The following is a 27,444-nucleotide window of genomic DNA, read 5'->3' as shown; positions in this document are numbered from 1 at the left end:
GCCAGGCTTTTGCCTTTCACTGTAAACTCAGATTGGTTCATTTCATTTCCTAGAAAATTTCTTCACTTATGTGAATATTTCCAAACAGAAATGTACTTATTTTCCAGGGAAAGTAAAAGGATATGTAATCTAAACCAGGCTTATTTTTGAAAGGAAACCGGCTCATTTTTAGAATGAAAATATGTCTTGTGTTAGGGAAGTGTGATCGTTCTTGATTTTGTGACTTTCACAAAGCAAAAACTCCAAACCCCCAAATCCTATTTGTGAAACAGAAAGAATAGGAATTTCCATACTGCATCAAACCAGAGGCCTGGGTAGTTCAATATCCTGTTTGTCACTACCAGAAAGCAACTTCAGAGGAAAGCACAAGAGCTCCCTTAGGGAGCTCATTTGACACAATCTATCCCCCATAGATAAATTCTAAGAGTAGCTCTGGCTTCAAAAATTGGAAAATTTAATAAGCTCTTCAATTAAAAGCTTTAGATTAAGTTTCAGATATTTAATGTGACTTTCAAGATGTTTATTGAAGGCATTTTTGTATACTTCTATCATCATAAGGTTCTAAGTCATCCTTGCTTAATTTGTTAGTGTTAGTTAATTGTGTGTGCAGGCACATATATTATTTTAACATTTGTAAGACAGAATTACCAGAAACAGCTCAAATCATCTCAATATCTGCAACTCATTAAAGCATTTCTTTCATTTCTATTGATGACCCTGACACATTCAGTGAGGAAAAAAAAAAAAAAAAAAAAGGAGAGAGACAGAGAGACAAAGAGAAAAAATGATGAGAAAGAAAAATGCTACCCTGCTACCCATCCAACAGCTAAGCAATTAAAGTAACACTCACATAGCAGGGGTGCAGCTATGCAATCTGTGGATGTGTGGGGATGCTGAGCAGCTCTGGGCAGGCAGATGCTATGCTGCTGCTGCAGAAATTGCAAGCTGAGGACCATCACTGACCATAAGTGCAGCATTAGCCACAACGGTCTACCTGCAACTGGCCTGATACTAATGTGAAATGGCAGCTGAGAGCAGCTCCATACGAATTTCTCAGCCTCCCTAAGTAATTGGTAACCTCTGAACCCGGCTCACATGAGTAGCAGGGGAGGGCTGCTCCCAGTTAAGCAAAGAGGTCAAGCCAAAGACTGATTGTCTGGACCTTCAAACATGTGACCTTCTTCCTCAAAATTTTATTTCTCACACCTAAAGATCATGCCACTGGCCCCCTGAACTGCACTTTGATCGGTGCACAGAGTGCTTTGTTTACCTTGCGTATTAAGACCAGTCAAATGTGCTTGAACCATACAGTATCATTTTTTCCGCAGTCCTTTATTTTTGGGCAAAGAGAAACTAGCCTGTCTTAGCAAACTTCTCCCTTACTTAGTGCTGATCTTGGACTTTTGCAAAACTGACAGTATTGCTAATCTAATCCTGATGTCTGCAATGAGATTTAACACTTGGATCATCCAAGTGGAGTTTAACTGGAGCAATTTACTGAACTTTTAGGTCCGACATCTTCTGGGTCATATTCTGCTTATAGATTGAATATGACAGCATGTCTTGATTAGCCCAGTGTTGCGAAATAGGGAACCAAAGCCTCATTTCAAGCTGGGAATCACAAAGTAGGTGCTTACCAGGTACTACAGCATTCATAACCATACTGAGAGTTTGACCACAAATGCACTAAAGATTTGCTAGGGCTTTTGAGGAACCAATTTTTTTTAATTATTATTTTTTTTTTTATTTTAACGGAAAACTAAAAAATGGATGCCAATCTCTGCTTAGTATTATCAGGCTTTTTTTTTTTTTTTTTTTTTTTTTTTTTTTTCCGACAAACTAAGTGCAAAATGGTTATTTCTTCTCTACTTCCTCTACCCACATTTTCTGGAAATGCATTTCACTTCAAGATAAAGCTTTTGCTGCATGCTTTTCTCTGGTAGAAATGCTCACGCTGCTCAGCGTTCTTGATTCTGGCTTTTAAAATATCTAATTTCCTTCAATAATTAAAAAGCCAGTTTAGAAGAAATTATTTCTGTTTCCTTGCTACCTATTCATCTGCTCCCCTATCAATTTATTTTCCAGGATTTTGATCTCTGTTTTGTTGGAAATCACTTTTAAAGCAGACCATTAATAAAGTAGCAATGCTCCTGCTCACAGTGGTATTAAGAATACCAATTCTGGCATTCCGTAACACTGAATCTAACATAGCAATAACTGGCAAGCCCTAAAATTGCTGCAAGTTTTGCCAGTACAGTAGGACACCCTGGTACTCCAAAAACTGGGTACTCACTTAACCTAGTCAAACTCTTTTACAGTTTAGAAAGCCAGCTGCCTTGCAGTGACCATCAATTTTATTGTACAAATCAATTTGTCTCCACTGACGGAAAATAATTGCAAAGCAAACAAATTATCCATGCTACATTGAACCCTATTCACTCCAGGGACGCTGAGCTTACAGCTTGAGAAGATTTTCCCTTGCCTGTCTAAAAAACAGAATTTATGATTTAAAACAAACAAACAAAAAATCATAATAAAAATGTATTTTTGTTCTTATTCTTACTGCTGCTGGAGAACTTCAGTATATTAATTTTGCATTTCTCTAGGCATTAAGATGCCATTATGTGGAACTTTTCTGAGTGTATTCAAATCCTAGTCCATGATATGGCTTTATATACTAAACTTTTAGTACAAAGAGCACTGTTGTTGAACGTGAGGGTTTTGGAAGCTGCTGAATGCTTACAAAGTTGCTCAGGATCTTATGCAAAAATACAGTCCAGCAACTTTGTTTATAGGCCAATATCCACAGAGGGTTTTAAACTCCTGAATTGAATGTAGGCTTGGAGTGAGTTTACTCAAATTCCACTCCTTGAAACCACCGCCCTCTTGTTGGCTGCCACTGGAAACATTTAAATTCTGTTAACACGCATAATACCCCAGCAGTTCTGCTCCTGAAAACTCCCCAAAGTATGTACAGGTCTGGCTGTCCCAATTGGAAGACGGAGAACTTTAATCTGCACAAATTGTGAGTACCCCAGAAAATTTGTTACTGGTAACTGTGGTTCCCCAGTAAAGGTAGACAGACTTGTGCAATCCCCTGTTTCCTCTTTTTCCCTCTGGCATTGCAACTCCATAAGTACTTTGGTCAAACAGAACACACTGAACTGCCTCCAAGGGAAGACTGGCAGACACAGGCCTGTCCCCTTCTCCATGCCCACATGAAGCCTCCCTGAGGACAGAATAGCCTCCAGTGTGGTGGCTCCAGCTTCTGGGACGATTATGATGATGTCAGCACCAAATTCCAGTAAGATTTTGAATAAAGTGACCTACCTTTAGGGAAGGGTCTGACTGTAATCCCTGAGGAGGGGAAGCCATACAGCTACCAGAAGAAACAACTTGCACCTTCAGCACTCACTAAGGAGTTGGGAAAGTCCATGATTCAAAATTAGGTGTTGGAAGCTGAGGTGATGTATCTACTGGAAGCAGAGAACATGAAGGTCAGTTCACAGACCTAAATTAAGATGTCTGGTTTGGGATATTTACAGATTCTTGCCCTAAATTTAGTGAGTGGGGAGTTCAGGCCTTGCAGAGGCCTCCAATAGCCAGTGGATATATACAGACATAAACACATATATGCATATATATATACATACAATTTACTCTCTTCTGTTTAGATTTCAGGTGCTGAAGGTGAATATTTATTTCATTTGAATTACTTTGTCACTTTCTGATTTAATCTACCTGGGCTTATTTATTTATAGAAAGTCTTCAGCAGTATGGCAGAAAGAAACCTTGGTATATTTAAGGGTTTATGACATCTATAAATTTCAAAAGAACAGTAGGATCACTTCACCTATTTTTAAATAAAACTGAGGGCTATATACAGGGCTACTACTGGTATTCCCAGTCTCTCCTGAAGATTGCCTGGTTGGTAATTTCTTGTCCCAGTAAATCAGCTTTTTATGCTGGTTTTCTTTCCAGGGTTAGCTATTTCATTTCACTGCTGCATTTCAGAAATATTGTGCTAAAAGCTGCATTTTTTCTGAGAATGACATTAATGACATGGTGGCGTACAGTGTTTGATGAAATGTATCCCACGTGGTTTATTTTTTTTAAAGGTTTTCTAAGAGAATGAATGCTGTTGTATCATTCTACATGAATATTAAAGCCTATTGTCCGTTTCTTTTTACAAATTAGTGGAGAAAATTAGCAAAATTTACCTAATTGTACTGATGTAAATTTGACAGGAGTACACTGGAAGAGATCTCAAATTTTCTAAAATATGAAAATAGGTATTCATTATTAGAAAAAAAAAATAAAATTAAAATTAGCTCTGTTAGGAAAGAGTTACAGCAAAATCCCTACCTCTTGTTTCACACTGTAAATCCTCCCTGAAAGAAAATCCTTAGGAAACATCTAAATGCAAAAAATGGGGCATGGACTGGGGTAGAACTTCCTTCTTCTTAGGTATCAAAGCCAACAAACCTTTAGACAAACAGCAAGGAGGAGCCAGACTTCCTAAGTTCCAATGTTTGTGAACTACCTCGTGTTACTCAACAGACATGAAAAAAAAAGAGAGGCCAAGAAGTCAGTGGAGGGAGTTACAAAATACTCGGTAGTGTACAGCCTAAATTCTTTAATGACATTTTTAGTAAATGTTCTTGCTGCCAAATGCGGTTTGCTTCACCATCAGACCTGTCTGCATTAATAACATGTTACTCCACTTCAAAATTATTCCTATAAAGCACTTTCTGAATAGCATACACCAGCTTTTTCATTGCTACAGAAGTCAGTAGGACTTGATTTTTGTGAATGTATGGAGTTCTTTATCTGAACATTTGCAACTTAAAGCATCTCTAAGAACTACAAGAATTCCTGACAGAAATCCATCTCAAGAGAGAGGCTAATGTCAAATCACTGCAGACACATTTCTATGATCCTGACCTGGGAAGAGCATTACCCAATCTAGTCTATGATGGGCAAATATTTGAAACAGGGACAAATTTCTCATTGACCTCTTCTTCCCCCCACTGAGCTCACATTCTTCACCTTCACTTCATAATTTTTCACGAAGCCAGAAGAACATCACGTATTTTCTCCATGTGTTTCTGCTCAACCTCTAGTTGTGTTTGCAGAGAGGTTAGCTTTCCAAATAAGAGGAAAAAGTATATGTCCCTTAGATATTTGTAGGAGTAGAAGGTCTGAAAAATAATTGAAAGATTTTCAAAACAGACCTTTCATGAGATTTCCATGAGAACCTTCAACAGCTTCCTAGATAAAGTGAAATATTTTTGCCTATCTTAATCATGTGCCACTTTATATCTACTTCCTGCTGAAATTATGTGAAGTTTTGAAAATTAATATCTGGGAGGAAAAAAAACTACAAATGCAAAACAACTGTGAGGAAATAGGAAACAAATATACAAAAGAATTACTTTCACTCACTCATTAACATCCCAGGAAAGGTCTGTGAACCATCTTTATTATCATCGTAAGCTAACACTAAATATTATGTGGGTTAAATTATATGTTAATTATCATAGCCCTTAGTTGGCATGTCAAAATAAATTCTATCTGTACATCTGACATTTTTCTTTCTCTTTTTGTATCTCATTCATCTGCTAAACACTAAAAAACATTAATTATGTGGTTATCATAACATCATTATGTAAAAGTAGCTAAGATGAGTACTAAACTCAATCATGTGTAAAGTAAACATAGCACAAACGTGCATTTGGGACCTGACTTCACCCTGTGAAGTCATTTACTGTTTTAAAACAGAAACAGCAAATTCGGTATGGTCTTTGTCACTGGTTTAGCAAAACCATTTTAAAACCACCTTTTCACTCCAACTGGTACAACTTTGCTGGAAATGGCCATGCTTCACAGGCTCTGTACATAAATTTATGAAGCATAGCTCTTAGATCTACACTTATTTAACATTCAGGTAACTCCTTTACCTTTAATGTCTTTCCTCCCAATTCCCACCTGCAACTCTGAGGGCTAAAGAAGCCTATTGCACTCATTTAATATTTCATTAATTGCATTTTAAGACCATTGTATAACCACGCACTGCTACTGGGAGGATGAAAGGAAACACTGTATTAAGAGAATATTGATTCATTTAACCAGCATAAAATGAACAAAAGGTCAAACTGGGGCAAAGCTGGTGCAAGCAAATACATCCCTGGTTGTTAACAGTTGTGACTCAGCTACCAACAACTGCAGGAAGGACATGGGAAGAGACTCTCCAATGCTCAGTAAAGTGTGCCATTAGTGTGTTGTTTGGAGTCATCAGACTGCCTTGAGTTGGTTTTTGCCCCCTAGGCAATCATCACAATTAATTGGGCATGCAATTTATCATAGACTAATTAAGTGGCTTCTACTGCATTTATCACTGCTTGTAAACTGAAGGGAGCTCATTCTGGCTTTTTATTTTTGTATCACTGGCAGGGCAATTTAGAGCACATGGATTCATCACTTCTTGATAGATCCTAGATTCCCAGCAATTGAGCACCCTTGCACCTAGGAGGGAATGGCAGCTCGTCCCAGTAGTAAGGAGTAGGTGTAGGAGTAGTAAGGAGTAGGATTTGTAAGAGTATTACACTGGCTTCTGCAGGAAAATACCTTGATATACTCTTGGCGTTTCTGTTTGATTATATCTACAACTCCTGACTTTTGGTCAATTTCAATCAAAATTTGAGAGAGAAATATCTCAAAAGAAAGAAACTCTGCTAAGGCTCCCACTAAGAAGGCGACTTTACAGTGTGTTTAGCCCTTCTTGGGCATGTGGGAATCTTTGTGGGAATTCTCTACTGTGTCACAAATGAAGAGATAACAGGTAGCCTGGGTTCCTGTGGTCATGGAGTAATCGGTACTCACTGCTGCTCTTCTGTGCAGTTATTGCATTCTGATTTTATTGGAATATTTGCTTTGCTCATGCATCTCTGGGAGTCACTCTGCAGTCAAAAAGAAGATATCAATTTCAAAAGAAATCTCCAAATATGACCAAAACTCCAAATCTACAGTTATATCTCTTTCAAAGACAAGCATGTTAGTGGTGCCCACATAGTCATGGTGGAGTACAGTTGCTTCTGAAAGGTGTCATATAATCAGAAAGTTTATGAGCAGAAGTTCTGGTAGCTTATTCCTGCTGGCATTATTAATTAAAAGAAAAGCATTCACATTTGGCTGGTGCAGTATCCTGCATCATCGGCCAGTATAGGCATCCCAGTCTTCACAACATTATCTAAAGAAATAAGACTTGAGCCATTTCCTTGGTCCACCACTCCAAGATCAATGTTGTTTTAGCTAGTCAGACACTTGAAAAATTCCAGGGAAGGGTGTACAATTTTTATTTTTATTTATCATTATTTATTCTAGAGGTTAGCTGACTGGAATCATACACAGAGGAATGAATTACGTAAGGTAACTGAGGATGGAAGAATTTAAATCTAAATGAAAAAAGGAAAAAAAAAATGTTCAGCATTATTTTTGCTATTGGAACAGGAAAGCAAACCTCTTTCCAGCATGATAAGGCATTTTAGCTACTTTAGTCAATTATTAAGGCATCATACCAAATACCAAAAGTAGTCCTCATAAGGACTACTACCACGTGCCCCAAAGGGTTGTGCTTCTTTTCTCAGTCTGTGCACTGCAAGGTTGACTGCTGTTCTTTACAAAAAGAAAGTCAAGATTGCAAAAGCATTTCTCAACATGGAGATATTTCCCATTTGGTCCTCAGCTCCTCATTGTATTTCCTGTCCATTTAACCACAACACTTATTTTTATAAAACAAACTGCCAGGAGCAGGCCGGCACCACCCTTCTGTGTTTTTAACAGGGAAAATAGAAGGAAACTGTCTTGTGTTATGCCAGCTTCAAATCTCTGCAATTACCTCTCAATACAAACAGCTTTCCAGTCATCACTGAGGGCAGAGGATGTATTTAATGGCATGGTTATACTGCATACTACTATGTGAGGTGAGTGATGGTGAGTTCCTAAGTTATTTTTAAGCCAAGTATATGTGGGCACTGAAGTTCTCTAACCAAAGCTGCATTGAGTGCTCTAAAGCTCTCTTTTTCCTTATGTTGCGTTATGCCACAATTTTCTCCCTTTTGCAGCAGAACAGAAGCAGGATGGATATCAGCAGCAGTAGGAGGAAAGCAGAAGAGTCCTTATCCTTTACTCTACCCCAAGGTGTGTCTCTTAAGTCTTTACTTCTTCCTTAGAAAAAAATAAGCAGTAGGATGCATGTTCATTAAAAAGCAGGTACGGTAAGACACAAAGACTGAGGTCTGTTTCTTCTTATATTGATTGAACATAAACTAGACCAAGCTGTGTTCTCTTACCAGTGCATATATGCTTTGTACTTATGGCTGGGTTTTATTAGAGTTTTTTTTACGTATAAGCATATCTTTCTACATGATAAAGTGATATAAAAAAGACTTGAAATGGTCCTCAGTACAGTTTGACAATATCCATTGAAGTACAAGATCTTCAAAAGTCACCTAACACCTAGGTATTTGAAGACTACAGATTTCTTAATTTAGTCAGTAAAGTTCTCCAGTAAACTCTATACCTACTTCTGTGTATGCCAAGGATTGTACTGGAAAGAGTCCATGTTGGAAAATGCTTTATTCCCTACTTAGGACCCAGTTAGTGTTGGTACAAAGAGATATATATACATCCTAGTTATTCAGCTCATAGCCTATGGAGAGAAATGCATATACTTTTGGGCCAATCCATCCTATTTCAAAGAAGACATGAAGCAGACCTCTAGGTTAGACAGTTAAAAATGTTTAATTCCATGCATTAACTATATACTCAGCCTACAGCTATTATCTTGGTCACACACATTTACATTAAATTCTTGTGAGGTGAATCTCTCTACAAGTACTCCAAGTCCTCACATGTCCAGTCTGATAAGTGTATTCAACACAATGTACTAAAATTGAGCAACCCCTTGAAAACAGAGAGCCATGATACACGGTTCTTCTGTCTTTTTGTCTTTTTGTTGAAAACATATTCATAGAAAATTATAAGTAAAATCAAGTAGTTTACCCAGCGTGGCTTAGTGATCAGAAAAATGGTCCAGTTAGAGGGAAAAAATGGGACCAAAGCAATTTTCATGGAGAGAATAGCTGAATGTGTAGTAGCTATATTATTAACATTGGGCTATTGAAGATATAGTTCTGCCTTCTCTAGTTGGGATTTAAATGAAAGTTGACACAGATGAGCCACCTGAGCGCTGAATGGACCAAACGTTTCGGGGGAGATAGTAAGAGGAAAATCCAATTTGTGAATCCCAGCAGAGACTGAAATCGGAGTCTTATCCCTGAGCACGCAAAGACTGATGCTTTTGAGCAAGCTGACAAGTAGACATTTAAGTGAGCATTATTAACATTAGAAGAGAAGCAACCTGAAGACTTTTGGTACAGAGATGCAAGTAGCAAAGGTTCCAAGAATTCAACATTTGGGCTTGTCTAATTCCTATGACTGGAATGAAGTGGCATCCTAGTCAGAAATGGCTTTTTACATGCCTTCTACACAAATAGGACAAATGTATTCTTAGTGATTTCAACCAACTGCAGTGACCAGAAAAACTGGTCTGTGTTCAAATTTTTATGTAAGTTTCTCCTTTCTCTCTTCCTTCCCTAACATTAGCAAAAGAATAGAGATTTTGTCAAAGCAATCTTCCAATTTCCTAGTTCCTTACTGGAGGGCAGCAGCATTGCCTAGAGCATTACATTAACCACATAATAGTGTCATTTTAGGTTGCCATGTCTCTGCTTTGTTTGCTCCTATGAGCTCTAACCACTAAGTCTTAACACTGCTTTAAACTACTAAGGTTTCACATTTGATTTCATTGGCAGTCTGTTTACTGAAGGATTGTACCTTGTGAACTGCCAACATTTGATATTTTACATTAATAGAATCAGCAGAGGTAACTAAATCACTTTTACAGAAGTAATTTTTGGCAGGAAACCCACATATCCATATTTTGGCCACTTCAGGGTTTCATTCAGTTTAAAATAAATAAATTCATGAGGAAAAACACCTTAGGTTTCATGATTCACCTGCTTTTGAAGCCTTGTTTTGGCTTCAAACAAGGCATATTTATCATGCCTTCAAAAATCACAACCAATGAAACAAAGGCAATATTTTTATTTCAGAGGGTCAAATATATTTTTGATGGCAATAAAAACATGAATAGTATGTTATGTAGTATTTTACTTGTATATTGAGTAGTATAATAATGTAATTTATGTCAATGTTCATGTATTCATTTTATATAAATATACCTCTATGTCTGTGTGCATGTGTTCATGTGTATGTATGCTGTGTGTGTAAATTAAGAGATGTTCAAAATGAGCATTCTAATTTTTGGAGTTCTGGTTTTTGATATTTGTGTTTAGTAAATATAAAATCCTTTTTCCAGTCCAGCTTTTCATTTAAAGAGCAAAGCCTGTTGTGGGTTAATAGAAGCTCATGAGATTTCTTAAAGCCTAAGAAGAACTCATGTCATGGGCAGAGGGACACAGACGGAGACACACATGAACCTGTCTCAGTGTTGTCCCAGCCCTGGCAGCAAAGCATGATGCCATCCAAAGCTAAGCCTGGCAAGGCTGTTCTATCAGTTCAGTTGAACACTGCACAGACAAAACTACCTTGCTCTCTTCTGCTCTCCCCAAAGGGCTGGTAAAATCTTTTCTTGGGAGAAGCAGTATACAATGAAATTTTAAACCAAATGCAGCCACATTCAGGCCCTGCCTGAATCCTTTAAAGGATTTTTTTTTTTCCATGGTCATCGCCTTTCCCACCTGGCTGGGGAGAATCAGCTGCCATCCACAGGGAGCACCTCATGGAGATGACCACTTGTATGATTCAGACCAGAGTTTCCTTCATCCCTCTCCACTGACCTGACTGTCTCAGTAGACATTACTATTTTCCAGCTGAGCCAGCAAGAGCTTGCCTGTGGATGCAGCCATATCAGCACACAAGTGTATTTTGTCTTCTTTCCCCAGGGAAAGTAGATTTATGGATTATTTTAAAATTACATTTGTGACTGACATTAAAGTTGACTGAAACATCCAAGGTATGACTTAATAATATTCATTTGAATACTGAGTTATATGGTTCAAGTATATATTTAGCTGAAATACTATTACAGACATAAAATGCTAGTTAATGTCGGTGTAAGAGCTATGCTGTCTTGTTTTTTTTTTTTTTTGTTTGTTTGTTTGTTTTGTTTGTTTGTTTGTTTTTTTAGTTAGCAGTGCATTGCTTTCTACAATATACTGCTGCATACTTGTCTGTGATTTTTATCTATGAAATTTTATTTTCTGATGACAAATGTTATCTTTATTCTTGTTAAAGATGAATAAAGCAGTGAATTCTGAAGTCATTTTTTATTAATATGACTTACATACGTTTCACCAGTCTACTCATCATGAATCATGTATTACTGGTAGCATCTGCATTAGCAGTTACACATGTAAGTTTAATAGGAACTATAAGTTTAAAATGGATGGCTACTATTTGACCTAAACAAATATTATTTTGTACCTGAGGACAGCAGGCTACAGCTACCACTGCACGTACCTGAGTGAAGAATAAGCACAGGGCTATTTCAGCTATTTTCCTGGTTAACAAATGAAACAAAAGCTAAGAGAAATACATGCTGGAAGAGCCATTGTTGGTTTCCATTTTACTGACTCTATATGGTAATGTAAACTGGATAGTTAGAGTTTTTTTACAGTAGACCCAGCACAGAAAAGGCCAAAAAGGCATAAGATCCAATCCTTATTCTATCACCTTCATGCATAGCCTTAAACATTCCCTTAGCTTTGTCAGCAGCCAGTTTTCCCAAAGGACTGCCAGCAGGAGACAGTAGGAAACACCTCAGAACTACCTAAGTAGATTCACAAGCAAACTTCATCCTCATCATTGCAACACCTTATTTTCTAAGACCCTGCAGCTTAGGGGAATCCAAATCCCACATTAAATACCTGTTCATAATACACAGGGCACATCACTTGGTGCAAAATTCATTGATCTGTACACTAAACTGATGGAAAACCAAGAGACAGAGTTTCCACTTTAGTGTACAAAGTATGTGCTGGATGTGCTAGAGGTTACAAGATTACAGTCCCTTCAGAGCCTTTGGAAGTATTTTATTGCAAGCAATCATTAAAATTGAAATTAATTAACATTAAAGTTAGGGAAAATGAGAGTCACAGATGAGGAGCAGGAGCAGAACACTCCTAGAGCTGAAATATCCTCATTCAAAGCACACAGTGGAAAAGAGACCCCTGAGCATGGAACAGCAACTGCCTTGCATGGACAATGCAGTGTGGAGCCTCTGCACCCTGTGGCAAGTGCTTGCACTCAGCAGCAGAGGGAAGCAACAGGCAAAACTAATGTGGGATGTTCACAGGTTGTGTGAAACAGTCATGATGCTTCCCCTGCTGCAGTGCTGGGTAAGCCAAGCAGAAAAGCTAAAATAGCTATGGCATATTGACAGCTATAACTTAGGAAAAATAAAACCTTAGAAGTTTGGATAAAACCTTCGGCAGAGATTCAGAGCTTTTACTTAAAAGCTCTGTGCCAAAAATGACAATTATGTTCTTAAAGTTACTTGTAAATTTATTCCTTCACCTGCTTAAGGTTTAATCATTGTAACACTACTCTAATTTTTTATAAATGTAGCTGTAGGATAAAAGGTAGTACCTAGGCATATATTGCAGAGCATATATTACATTGACAGGTCTGAGGCTCCATGGTGAATTTTTAATGAGAAATGAACAGCTTTTGCAGGAAAAACCTTTCCCCCAAATGGTAAAATGAATCAAATACTGCAAATTAGGACTTTTATCAGATTATGCATAATAATAATTATTAATGAGGTGAAAGAGAAAAACAAACCTATGTTTCACACAATAAATTACAGTTCATGAAAGAGAAAGAGTAGAAATTATGAAAATACTCTTCAGAATGTAACTGGCTACAAGTTGCAAAATGAAGTTGCAGTCCTGCAGGAAACCAGTATTTCAGAATTGTGTTTCTGTGTGAATCATGTAAAATGAAATATCCTGACTTCATAAGAATGGAACTTTCCGCTCCCTCCTTCTAGCAAATTTCATTAAATTAGTAGGTTTTTTTTGTTTTGTTTTGTTTTGTTTTGTTTTGTTTTTAAGCAGAAAACATCCTAAAATGCTTAATCAGATCCAGTGTAGAGCAATGCCAGTACTAATTGTATGAAAATAAACAGTATGTATCTTGTGACAGACAAAGAAAACTGAAAGGCATGAGTGTGCATTACATTACTGAGTGCACCAAAAATACTTAAATTCCATTTTCAAATATGGACAGTAAAAACAATGTCAGCATCCACTACCACTATTATTTTAGGTTAGTGAAATTTGCCTATGTTGTTAGAAGGTGATATAATTCCTTAGAGAAATATTTAACTTTGAAGACTCCTCTCCCATCACTTAAATAATTCCTGATAACAAAATTTAATTATGGATGTAAAAAAAAATAATAATATATAAATATGCTACTTCTCTTTCCATAATTTGGTTCCACAAGACACTGCAGCAACAAACACCTGTCAAAAATTCCTGCATTTCATATATTTATAAAATTATTAATTTTCCTATTCACTGATACAACCACATTTTTTCCAGCTGGCCTTATGAGCTGCTAATGTCTCTGAATGAGATGTGAAAATGATGTTATACTTCCAAGCTCTGCCCATAAAAGCAATCCAAATCATTCCCAGTTGTACGATGTACTTACTGATTGATGGTGTGTGCTCTTCCCTTTTAGTGCCATGGCACCAACACTGGTGCTGCTGTATCTGTGTGACACTGGTAGCTGTGGGAGCTCTGAGTAGCTGCCAAATTGGGGGAAAATCCCCCATTCATCAAACACTCACTCAAACAGACCTACAGGCCACCAAAAATCCCCTACAGAGAAACCCTTCTGGTGTTCCCCCCCTCACTCAGGGCTCAATGGGTGGCTGGAGGCAGCCCGCCTCCTTGCTGAGGTCCAGCTGCCCCATCAAGAAAGCCAACTTGAAGCCCTCTGGCAGCACTACTGGAGACTGACATCAGAGAAGACAAATGTCAGACAATCTCTCATCCAACATGCTGCAAAGACAGAGCAGGGAAAAGGTATTACAGACTCCCCATCTACTCCTTTTAAACTTTGGTAGCTTCAGAATACAAATATTATGCAGCAAAGGAAGAAAGCATGAGAGTACCTCTGTCAGGAGCTTTGTTAGGAGGTGTATCAGCTTCGGCTCACATTTCCATCCAGGCCACGCGAACATCTCCATGCCCTGTTGTTCCTTGGCTCCTGAAGGCAGACTGCAGTGCCTCCCCGCAGGGGGGCAGCCCACCCACTACAGACACCTTCCAGCCTGCCTGCAGCCATCACCACAGACACGTACAGTTTTGTTTCCTCTTCGCTCTTTGATGGCCACTTTCATAACCTTTAAAGACATCTCTGGCTTGTTTTTGAATTGCAGTCTAAGACAAGAATGATAGACACAAAGAAATGGCACTGGCCTGGCAAACCCTGCTTGACAGCTGGTTTGCAGGACTTCCAAACAGACTGCAATATTGCTTTGGAGTGCTTTCATTGAGCTGTTAAGCTGAGGCATGGAGAGGACAAGAACAGTATAAGCACTATAAAAAATGATGGCAGGAAAAGCTTTTTTAGTTAGCGATTTTTACATAACTTGTGTTTTTAGACGGTTAGCTTAAAACACTGTTCTCTTCTGCCTTGTGGAAAATAAAGATGCTCCTTCCTATGTGTGGGTGGCCCAACAGTGGAACATCATTTTGTTACAGGAGATGAAAATGTCGACAGCTGCAAGCTTTCCTCCCTTTGTTTATTGTTATTATATTGATCTAAATTTTTTTCTGAATGGAACAAAGAGACCCAAAGCTTCTTCGGTGTAATTCATATATGCAACTTGTAATTTATCTCCTGATATTTTCTGTATGTGTTCTTTTATTTTTTCTGCAATAAGAATGAAAGATAAATTGTACATATGATATAAACATACCTTCCTCTTTGTTGCTTATGCTTGTAATGGTATTATTTAGATTTACATACTTTGACTTGTTGGGAAGATTGATTGTTGGCAGACTGACAAGGTCTGGGTAGCTGACAGGTTGGAGCATTTATTAATGCTCTTGCTTTGTGCAGAAATAGTTTGGCTCCATGGTAGAAAGATCCCCTCAAACATGGAGACTGGGAAATTAATTATTAAGAAGGATGTTACGAAAACATATGTCAATACTGTTCAATATGTGGATGGAAGGTAATTGAAAAAATTATGTAGACTCTGACTTAAAAGGATAGGAAGTCTCATGAATATACACTGTAATTCCTGATAACACAGCTTAACTGCTGAACATGTCTCCCTCTGGAAAAAGGCCAAGCCAAGTCTGTAAGGCATGGTTTAAGCATGGTGGAGACTGTTGGGGTACTTTAATTGTTTTTTACTTCTTTCCTATAATACTTGTACTTCAGCTGTTGGAGCCCATGTTTCACTGAAGCATTTCAGTGAAATGCAATGAAGCATTTCCTAGTCAGAAAGTATTTAACATGCCCCTAACTTTATATTGCATGAACTGCTCCACATAATCATCTTCCTGAGAAGTGCACAAAAAAGCTGATTATTGTGTTCATTTACATGCATTTGTTACAGATCTTCTGCTTATAGCTTCTATGATGCTTGGATTTCATTACTACAGTCTTTTAAAGCATATTTTAGTTTTTAATTTTTTTTCTTTATGTGCCCTATCTGATATTAACCACACATTTCCTTATTGAAATGAGAATTAAAGAAGATTTTTGTAATCCAGCCCAGGGTAGAAATGCAATCCAGTTCTTTCTCTCCCAGATAGATGTAGAACTGAATCGATATCTGTATCTAATCTCAAATAAAATTTGAAAGGTGATACTAATTTTGGCTGTATTGTTTTCAGCTCGTTTTGACCAATGCTTTCTTTTTTCTTTTTGTAGCCTCAAAACACCAATAAATACATCTTAAATCTAATCTAAACTCAAATGGATTTTTGAGAGCCACCCAGAGAATTCTGGCAGTCTTTCCCACTTCTAAGGAGCTGAAAATGGAATATTTTATCTTACAGAAAAATTAAGTAGTTCCAGAAGACTGAGGCATACCTTTCCCCAGGAGCCTCATAGTGGTTTCAACGCACTTTTATACTTCCCATCTATATGGGTTTCTGTGTACAAACCAGCAGAAGTCTGCTCTTAACCTTCTGTCTGCTGGACACCTCCGTTTATGGATGATGTAGAGAGATGCAGGGAGGTCAAAAGGCACCTCTTTTTCTGTTGTGCCAATTTCACATGAGGAATAGTAGTCTAGAATAGCTGCTTCTCACACTCTCTCAAACTTAACATATCTTTACAATCTTCCCAGGAAATCATCTTTCCACAGTCTTGACTGCCATCTACTATTTCATCATGGGACTCGGGGAAAGGAATGGATTTTCTGCACAGTCATTCTATTTTGCGTTTCAATTGGGTTGGTTTTACTCTGGTTACTTGAAAAAATTCCAAATAGTCTTGTGAGAATCTGGGATATACTTATAGAAAGCATCTTTCTAAGTGTGCAAGAGATTATATGCATAAAAAGAACAGCTAATAGCCAGCAATTTAGCATATTGTTCTGATTTTGCTAGCTTTACCACTGTTTTCACAGGATACTGGCTTTGAAAGCATTACCATAGTAAACAGTAGGAATACCTGTTACAGGAAATACAGTCTGAAGGTATTTCTCCTGCTTGCTTCTCTGTGGCAAATGTAGGATTTGGTGTTTCTTTAAGTTAGCAAGCCTGGGAAAGGAACACATCAGTGTGCATGCAGTGTATTTGGTCTGATATAATTACTTTTTGTTAATGCTATGAATTTGTTTTATTTAATTTTTTATATAGTCTTCAGTCCTGCAAACATTCAAGCACATGAACAACAGACTCCTAACTTCAATCAAGTTACAACAGGGAATAAGGTATTCAGGCATGTGCAACATCTGGTTGCAGAATTAAAGTCATTCATCTCCTGGGTCTTCCTAGGCAATTATAGGTTGGACATGTGCACATGGACTATAGGATTCATGCAATATGTTTATGTGTTTTTTTTTTTGTTTTGTTTTTGTTTTTGTTTTGTTTTGTTTTGTTTTTTACCTAAGATAAGGAAAAAAACTTTTAGAAATCAGAGGGCAATCTAGACAGCTAATGCAGCAGTTCCTGCAGGAAGTTTATCAGCTCCAAACAAGCACCCTGTAGATGAAACTACGCTTCATCAAAATTAAGGGTATCCAAAGGTATTAAGGATTTCTGAGAGACTGCCATCTTTCAAGACCACTATTCACCTAATGAACTATCTAAAGAAGAACATAATGAATTCTTTGATATTTACTAATTCCATTAACAATCATCTGAACTAAAGACACTCCACGTTAACATCTGGATAACAAGATGTTAACATCTTTATCAAACTGTGTCACATTTGAACCTAAATTCCTCTCATATTATCTCATGTATTTTTCTATGTCATAAGTTGTGCACATTTCCAGCAGTAAATATGTATTTCAGTATTTTGCTTTGTTTAAGAACTTTAAAACCTTCAAATTATATTAATATTTATATTTCATAAAGATTGGATATCCACACTGCTTGGAACAGAATCTACTTTCCAAACATTTTTCTTGATTTTGCCTAGTGATGCAAAAGAGTTCAAGAGAGGAATAAAAAGTATTTATCACTTTTGTTACTTATGACTTCAAAGCATAATTTCTAAAAGAGCAATTGGGAAAATATGGTATTATTTAATGATTTTTCATTGTTTCTTACCTGTCTGTGAGTACCCCATGCTACTGAACATGTTACTTATTTGGACAAAGATTTATTTCCATACTCTTAATGATTTCTTTTACTGCCCCCAATCAACATTAATATCACATGATGGACTTCAGAAATCATTGTGAGCTCTATCAGAAGAGTTAATGAACTGAATTTAATGTGCTAAAATAACATAAAAAGAGAAGAGTTTTCTGAATGCTTCTGAAAGTTGATTTTAGTATACAGTCATTAATGTGTTAAGGCATGTACAAAAATACATTAAAGGATCAGGAATATATTCCTGCAGGTACTTAGAACCTAATAAATAATGAATGCAATGATTAACTACATGGGCAGAAGTACAGCACATTCCTATGAAAAAGGCTACATACAACCCAGCCTTTGGATGAGTGTGCACCATTGTTTTTAATATATAAAAACACTTGAATAGACTCAGTTGTATGTGAAGAGAAAACAAAAGTAAGAGGGCTTGAATTAACATTGTATTTTCACATGAAACATTTAGATATTGCCAAGAGCAATCAGGGTGCCTGGAGCCAGGTGGAAGGACAGCAGAACAAGGTGAGCAGAGCACAATGGCACCATTCAATGCTGTTTAAGCAGCCAGAGAGGTTTGTGCAGGTCTAGAGAGCTGAAATAGGACCACCACCACGGCTTCTCCCTGGGCTGTGGTGACCCTCCCTGAGTCCCAGGCTGGGCATGAGGATCGAACAGTTCCAGTGGGTCGTATTGGTCGTGCATGTCCTCCATGGGCCGGCGGAGAAGCTTGTTAGGCCAAACCTCAACAGGTCGCAAGACAAAGTCAACTCTCCCAGCCCGTTTCATCTTGGTGGGAAGGGTGACCCTCTTCATCACCCTGCTGTATCCCGCAGCTTGGGCACTGATTATGTATGTTCCTGGAGGCAAGAGTCGCCAGTAGTCACCATCGGCAGCTTTGGAAAGGCAAATTCACAAGAAGATAGTTTAGTTGGTCTTTCTTTCTGTATAGATGCATACTCATGTATACATGCATCCAAGGACAACACAAACATTTAGGGGATAGGTTTTTAAAAGAGTCTTAGAATCAGGTCAACTCAAACTTTGAAAAAGACTCAGCCTGTGAAAATCTGACCATAGGAGCTAAAGGAGTAAAACTCGCGTACAAACTTTCTGCAACTACTCTGCCTGTATAAAAAGGAAGTGAAGCTTTCCTTCTTACTGCTTTCCCAGGGGCACAAGGAATAACTCCAAAGAAATCAAATGAATGAAAAACTACGTGAAACTTAAGAAGGTGAAAGCAGAATCCAAGCTGCAATATATATATATATATATATATATATATATATATATATATATAGCATGTCTAAAGAGCTAAGAAATCCCTTTTTTTATTATATTACATTCTATTACTTTGCAGACATTATAGCACATAAGACTGTGGAGTCAAAGCTGCAGCTGGTATAAATTTCCATTAGTGTAAAATGGGTGTAAATTTCCTCCAGCTGAAGGTTAGAGCCTGCAGGCAAAAAGCAAGGAGTTTTAAAACACAATATTTATTCTCCATTTTATATTTCCTTTATTTTGAATGTTAATTTTCTTAACTTAGTTAATGTTGTATTAATGTTTTTTGTTTGTTTGTTTGTTTGTTTGTTTGTTTTTTCCATCTTGGAACTTCTCAGTCTTTTTTGACACTGAAGTTAAAAGACATTTTAATCATATGACATTCTTAACCCCACCTAACACAAGAACAAATTCTCCTTTTTCCTTCAATGTAAACACATGTTTTATTCAATTCTTAATTCTTTAAATGTCGATTGCCATGGACAATGTCCAATGGAAAGCCATTGTCTCGGAAGAAGTTTGAAAGAGACCCTAATTCATGCCAGAGTCTCCCACCATCCTCAAAAATCTGCATCATCTCCAGTATTGTATCCCCTCTAATGTTAAGTTTAAAAAAAAAAAAAAAAAAAGCTGGAAAGCATCCACTACATTATAAGTTATTCTGGCTTTCCAAATTGATTCAACAACTACCATTAGAGTAAAATGTTACCATTCACGTCTTCTGTTTTGTGCTCCTATGGCCTACCATATTCTCACTAAAGTCAGTAATAAAATGGGAGCATTGGTTCTAGTGAGAGCTCAGAACTTTGCAGCTGCACATGGCTCAATACATGTTTTTCAGCTGGTGACAGTGACCATAATTCAACATTCTATCTGGCCTTTTGGTTGGTTGGTTTTTGGTTTTGATATAAATATTGTTCACAAATTGCATATATTTATAGTTGTTTTTTTTTTTTTGTTTTTTTTTTTAATGTTTGTTTGTTTGTTTTCATGAACAAAAGAGGTTGCTTGCCCTTCAATCACTGCAGTCATTCCAGTTGTTAAAATCAGTGTTTTACACCTCAAGTTCACAATATTTCTGCTAAGTAATTTTATCTGCTCTGTGAGTACAAGATGGACAGAGTAGACTTTTCCCCCAGAAGGGCTATTGATCTATTCCCCCAAGCATGAAATATGTATGTCAAGGTGGATTTCTGAATTTTTCTAATACATGTGGTCTTTGATGGCTGGCCGACAGCTTCAGGTGTTTTTTTTTTTTTAACTGCAAGGACTGAGTCATCCCAGAGACATCACAGGTTTAACAACCAGTTCGATGTCTTCTCTCCTGCTTTTCTAGAAATAAACCCACAGATGAGCCCTGAATTCTCCATTAAGGTGAAATTTCAATCAGATATGACAAGACTTTGTGGGTTCACTTCTCAACACTTTCACTCTGCAGCAGGAAAAAGCTGGAACAAAAAATATTACCTGTGGTGACATCATGCTGGATGCCCCTGACTGAAATGCGAGCATTTTTAATTGGATTTCCAAATTTATCAGACACAATTCCTTTTATTCCCCGATGAACCTGGCAAGGCAAAGCAAAGCAAAGTTAGATGGGAGCCATTTGTTATATTACTACCTCCTAATATTCTACAAGAAAACCATGTAGAGAGGAAAAATCTTTCAAGAGATTTGGTGCAAGAGATTTGGAACCTACAGAGGTTCTTGGGTGCTAACATCCCTTCAGATCACATTCTCTGTTTTGGGCACTACATAGTAGCCGTAACATCTCGGAGGTAACTGAGGAAAATAGCTAACTTAATGAGTGCTTTCTTGGGCTAGGTATGTGGTCTTGCATTGCATTGAGGGTCCTTTTGCACAAATCAGTAGCATCTCATTCTTCTGTACCTAATATATCACCTAACTAACAGTAACAGAACAGTAACAATACGTAAAGACTGTTTCTAATTGCCTGCCATAGATCCAGAACCAGAAAGAAATGAAAAGTTAAGTCTGTAAAAACAATCTGTTGCACACAGTGAAAAGGTATCATTGGTGCTATGAGCAGAGTCAAATCAGGATGAAGTAAATGGCCATTTTTGAGTACATGGCCATTTACTCAAAGTGCAGCATTAAAACTTGTGTGAAATAAATCAAAATCATGCATAATTATTAGCTTTCAGACAATACTATACTTACATACAATCCTTAATGCCATATTTTAAATCACTTTCAATAAACATTTATGAACGCAAATCGATATATAACAATATAGTTATGAATCTGTTCATATTCTTATTTAATATCAGTGAATATGAATAGTTCAGAGAAATCTTTAGCTACTCATCAACTCCATGTTGCCTACACATCACTACATGTCAGAATGTCATGATGGCAATATGTACATGTATAATATCCTTTTTCTCTTGTCTACATGCACAAAACTCAGTTGTTTGAGCCAATGAGAAATGTGTTTGGTGACAAACTAAAGAGCAATGTGAATTCTGTCAAACAAAGAGGTGCACAAACAGCTCATTCTATTTGAAGCCCAACAAAACAAAACCAGAAAAACAAATCAAAACAAAACACTAGAATACTTAAAGATTTTTTTTCAGCTTTCCAAAATGAAAATATTTTATATTGGAAGTTTTATATGAACTTTTTAAATGAAAAGTAATTCCATTTCAGTTTTTCCCATGAACTACTAAGGTTTTTTTTCTCTTCCTCTTATTTTGACTTCTCCATTTCCTTTGTCACAGAAGAATGCAAAAGAAGAACAAAGAATGAAAACAATGGGAAAAAAATGGTGGAAAATACAGATGTTTAAAAGTAAGCAGTAAAATATCTAACTTTACAGTAATTCTTAATATAAAGCTTTAAAATTATTCAGTATGGTCCAATAACGTCAGGTTTTTATTCAAGGTGAGACTGTGTTGTCATTGCTCTTGTTAAATAGCTATTCTGTATTGAGTGGAGCTATTCATTGGAGGATTTAGGAACAACTCAGTCTAAGGACTTCAGAACTGTCCCTTAAGAACTATTATGATGAAGCACTGCAAATTGCTTTTCAGCATTGCACTTGAGGATTTATCATATGGATAGTGGGTATATCTGGTCAGAAGAGTCATCTCAGAGACAAATTTAATTTACAGTGTAGACATACTCAAAGTAGTATGACCTCATCCAACTTCAATAATAATTTCACAATTAGAACATGAGGGGATAAAAATGACAAAACTGAAATTTCTTTAATGTTGTTGATTTGTTTTGCTTTAAATACACTATTTTTGTTTTTGTCTCAAACCTGCGCCACATAAGTTTGGGAGATTGTTTTGGTACCACTAGCAATAGGGAGAAGAGATCAGTGTTTATGAAAATGAATACTGCTTCTGCGTGTTAAGCCAAGTAGATTTGTACACACACCAAGCAGCCTGGTATATATCAGAATAAGAAAAGTTTGAATTGGTTATGGCAGACTTAATCCTTATCGGGAGTAATTCAGTCATCCTTATCTACAAAGTTGTTTTGCTTACTGTCCTGCATTTACTCAAAAAGCTTTTCCAGCACAGACTTCTCCAGTATCTCACACTATAAAAATCTTTACATCTTGAAGACTTCAAGTGCAATATATATGGATTTAACCCAGCTCCATTTGGATTCTCTAAAACTCATTTTCATCAGACAGCTGTAAAATGAAATGAGTTTGGTGGTCTGTACTGTAGACTTTATTGAATGATGATACTTACCACAAGTAGCAAGAGGTTGCTTAGAAAGGCCATAAAAACACTCCTAACAATTTTAAATTACTGCATACTCTATCAAAATAAGGCATGGCAGAAAGCTAATCTACTAATGGCTGAGAGAAAGATGAGCAACTTCTACTTCTGTGTTCACTTACTTATTGTCAGTGAGGTATTTGCTTTTGCTGAGCTCAAACTTATTATTAAAATAATATTACTATAAAATAGGTTGGTTTAATGCTTACAGGCATACAGTTGTCTCTTTAGAAGATAAGACCTCCAATCATTTTAAATATCAAGAAATTGAGGTGGAAAGTGAGTAAACAACATTTCTAGTAAGATAACTATAACCTCCCCATTGCAACCAAATCTTCATCTCCTGCTCTTGTACAGTGGGTTTAAGTCCAGGAACATGGAAAATGAAAATGGAAAAATTCCCAGAGGCTTTCTGGAAAGTATCTCTTGGTTTACTCTCCAAGAGAAAGGATGATTTTTAATTTTCTGAATATACGTTTTTTTTCTTAGCATTCAATTTCAGACAGTTGATTTGTAATATTGCACAAACTATTTACAAACAATTTCCTTTTGAATTGTTTCTAAATCATTTACAAGTTTCTAAGTCCTTTACAAGTCCTAAGCTCAATCATTCCTGCAAGACAACAAAAACATTATCTGTGTGTCCTGTCAGACAAGCAGAGGCCCCAGAGCTGCAGGTGAAATGTGATGACTGATTCAGTGCTATCTCAGTGATAACTAACAGGTGAAACAGCAAAGAAAGGAATATCAACAAAAACAAAAAGATTTTATTCCAAAGAAGAAAATCCGTAAGCACTAAGGTCTGCAAAAGCAGAGCCATACCATCTCCATATAGTTCAGAAGGGCGTCTCTGTTTTCATGCCAGATTGTAAACAGTTCTTCTTCTAAAGGAAACTTTTCGCATCCTACCTCCACAGTAACTTCAAAGCAATTTGTATGAAGGTAATTAAAATCTGCCATACCTACAGGTTTAAAAAGAAAGAGATCATGGAAAACCCATTTAAACCCTAAATGGAATTTTGCTGTTGCAGTTAGTTCAATGTAATGGCCAATGCATATAAATTATTCTACAAATTCAGAATATTACTTGTTTCAACTGTGAATTAACTAATGACTGTGACACTTCTTTCAGGTGAAAAAGCATCATTTTAAGTTATTATTCACCTGACCAAGAAACAGCAATAGAAAGATAACGATTGGCTAATCACAGTAATTGGATAATCAGCTGTATCAGAGGTGATTGCCAAAGGTCACAAGCAGAGAGATGACCTTTTGCCACTAGTACGTTCAAAACTGTTTCTACACAAAAGACATTGGATATAATTTTCAGAAGAATGTAAGCCTAAGATATTTAAACCTGATTGTCTCTCATGCCCCAAAGCTTCCTAAATGCCCAGTTTCAACAGAATAATTTGGGGAGCTGCTTGAGTCTAACTGGAAAATATGATTGAAACACTTCTGAAATTTTTATGAACATTAGTAGTTCATCCATGAAATCCTGAATAAAACCAAATACTATTATTAAGGAAATCAAATTAGCAACTTAAGCACAAATTAATGGGATGTTAATCTTTCTTGGTTTTTATACTTAAAAATAAATAAATAAATATATTTGAACAACTTGAAAAGAAAAAAAAAACAAAAACCACAACTTGCACGAAGCAGAATGCAAGTCTGAAAGACGGAATCAAACTCATGCTGCTAAGGAATGATAGCAATGCATTAAGTATTTATTTAAACTTCTCTGATTTTAAAACTAGAAGAATCTTGTATATGCAATAATGTATTTGACCATTGGATAGCATAACTTCTATAAGATCTTATCAGGGCTGAATAAGTCCCTTGGTGTCTGAATATAACTGCTACCAACATACATTTGCTACTTAAATCCCTAACAGGTTACTTTTTCCAAGTATTTGACCTAAAATAAATTGATATGAATAAAATTATCCTGCCAAACCCTTGTGTCTCAGAAAGGTCATATAGAGGTTTTACCTCACTTGATATGATGGTAAAGTGGTTTTACCTCCAGTGAAGCTGTACCACTCAGCACCATTTATAATACCTCCTCGTTTTACAAAATTTCCACCACAGCGAAGTTCTGATCTGTCTGAGATGACTGGATGTGCATCTGCATAGGCTTTTGCCAGCATTTTAAACATCTGTAACAGAAGAGGTTGAAATACATTTGGTTTTGAAACAGTAAATATGTTAGCCTTCAGTCACTGATGTTGCTGCCAGTAAGTCTTGCTGTTGTGAGCCCAGACAATGAGCCACCCTGTGTCCCTGAGGCTGATGAAGGGGGAGAACCTCTGTGCAAGGATATTCCACCAGGAAGGTTTCACATGCCTTATTCTCCAAGGTGCTTCTTTGTAATCCAATGTATTTAGCCAGAAATAACACTGAATACTTCTTGATTTTGTGATACTTGGCTGCAGCGTATCTGGAGCAGAAGTAGAGGGCTTGTTTTGTTGTACTTAAAGTCATGGGTTTCAAAGCCAAAATTAGCTCTCCCATTATGTCCTAGCTGTTGGGTTTTCAGAAACACCTACACCAGCCTCAGCCCCACCAGATCTTTGCTTTAGCTGCTGGTGTTTAAAATAGACGGCGTTGATTTGCTTTGCACTTATCTCTATCGCAGGACAACCTGACAGTTTGATCTCAATGACAGTCACTTTTTTGTGAGGCAGAAGCCATCCCCCAAAAAGTGAAGGATAAGATGTGGTGATGGAGGATGTCACCACTGATTTCCTAAGAGTGTTAATAATGATGAAGAGCAGATGAGTCACGACCCAGAAAGGAAAACTGATGGGTACATGAAGTGAAGACAGAAGCAAGAGCAGTGATATGAGGAAACCATATCTTTGGATCAGTTTTGTGCCATTTTATTACAAATGTGTTTGTTACAAATTTGAACAGAAATGATCTCCTTTTTTATTTTATTCAAATCTCAACTACAAAACCTATCACTCCAGATTTCAATATTAAAATGACAGCAATTGTTAGGTGCTACTAGATCAGCTCAGCATCATAGGTTTCATTGCATATTTCTTAAGATAACATGTGCCTTAAGATAACATGTGCAAGCTGTTGGGTGGCTAAAATCCTATTTTTGCAAGTGGCTTCAGATTTTATGCTTGAAGATGTATGGAGACCAAAATGACTATACATATAATTTTGGTGTAATATTGAGGAATGATTCAATAATCACAAAGTTGGACCAATTATGGGATCAGGTAGCTAACTAAGAAAAGGTGGAAAAAGTGTTATGTAAGTGTAAAGACAGTTTTCCTTTTTTTTTTTTTTTTTTTTTTTCTATTTTCTCTTTCCCCTGATGAACAGACACATTATGACTTCAAAAAACTCAAATGTTTAGGCATTACATAGATGAACGCAAAGGAGAAAACAGAGGAATCCTTGTGACTTTGAAAGTGTGATGTTCATTTGATAAAATGTGTACATATTGTTATGTTGCCTAGCCCTCTGACTCCACTGACGCTCACAATTTGTTTTTTGGGGGACAGAGGGAAGGAAGTGTTTCCATTTGCCAAGGGTAGTGAGGTTGAATTTGTGTGTATCTTTCTGCCCCCATGAACAAAACTTCAATGTAATTTTTTGTGTAACACAAAGCAACAAAAGCCTGCTAGAAAATTCCATCTCCACAAATGCCAAAAAAAAATTTGAAAGTTCTGTATTAGGAGGTGAACCAGATGCAGGAATGTGAGAGGAAGGACATGGAACAGTTTTGAGACTCTGTGGTCCCAGCAGTTACCAGACCAGGCTGTGATAAAGCTTAAAGAGGCTTGAAATCTGCTGCTGCTAAGAAGATCCCCATGCTACCACATATTCATCAAGAGAGACCGCCACAGTGGAGGTGGCAGCATCCAGGAGCCTTTGCAAGCTGGGCAATCTGGTTTGAATGTACCTTGAAGAATTTGACTTTTGAATTTCTGGCCATTATCTGCATTGCAGCATTTCACCCTGGGCTGCAGCCAAGGGTACAAACTTTCCTTTTTTCCCCTTGCATTGTGAATTTTGCAGATCAGCACACAGAACAAGGATTACAGCTAATATATGGCAGTTAAGACAAACTGCAATATTTCAGGATGCCAATTCCCCAGCAGCAGATGATGATGATAATGTTACTTAAATACAGGTCCTTTCACAGGAAAACATTTTGTAACTTTCTAGACAAATGTTAAAGTGATACTGGTAGTGTTGTTAAGGTTCCTATGCTGACTCCCTTGAAAAGTTGGTTTTAATTGGGGAAACTCCCTGCCCTCCCCTGTATGTTTTAAATTTCAAAATTTGCGCTACTTTCTAGGATTTTCAGCTACTCACTAGTCAGTAGATATTGTACAGCTCAGAACAAATGAATTGACACAGAAAATGTTTAATAGGGACAAATATTTAAATATTGAATAAATGCTGGTGAGGACTGTTACTTTAGGAGAGCTTCA

General features: G+C 37.0%; 1 protein-coding gene across 1 annotated transcript in view; it reads right to left on the bottom strand.

Moving 5' to 3' along the window:
- Positions 1 to 18,491: 18,491 nt before the first annotated feature.
- Positions 18,492 to 27,444, bottom strand: part of CPZ (carboxypeptidase Z) — a gene marked incomplete at both ends in the record, with an annotated part of 32,338 nt that continues 23,385 nt past the window's right edge. The window contains 4 exons of the mRNA XM_084285678.1: positions 18,492 to 18,838; positions 20,694 to 20,793; positions 23,807 to 23,946; positions 25,011 to 25,146. Coding sequence (XP_084141804.1) covers positions 18,492 to 18,838; positions 20,694 to 20,793; positions 23,807 to 23,946; positions 25,011 to 25,146 — 723 coding nt within the window. The remainder of the gene's footprint in view (positions 18,839 to 20,693; positions 20,794 to 23,806; positions 23,947 to 25,010; positions 25,147 to 27,444) is intronic.

This window comes from Netta rufina (assembly GCF_964035555.1).
Source record: "Netta rufina genome assembly, chromosome: 4".
Lineage (NCBI taxonomy): Eukaryota > Metazoa > Chordata > Aves > Anseriformes > Anatidae > Netta > Netta rufina.
This window is presented reverse-complemented; position numbering and strand designations above follow the sequence as displayed.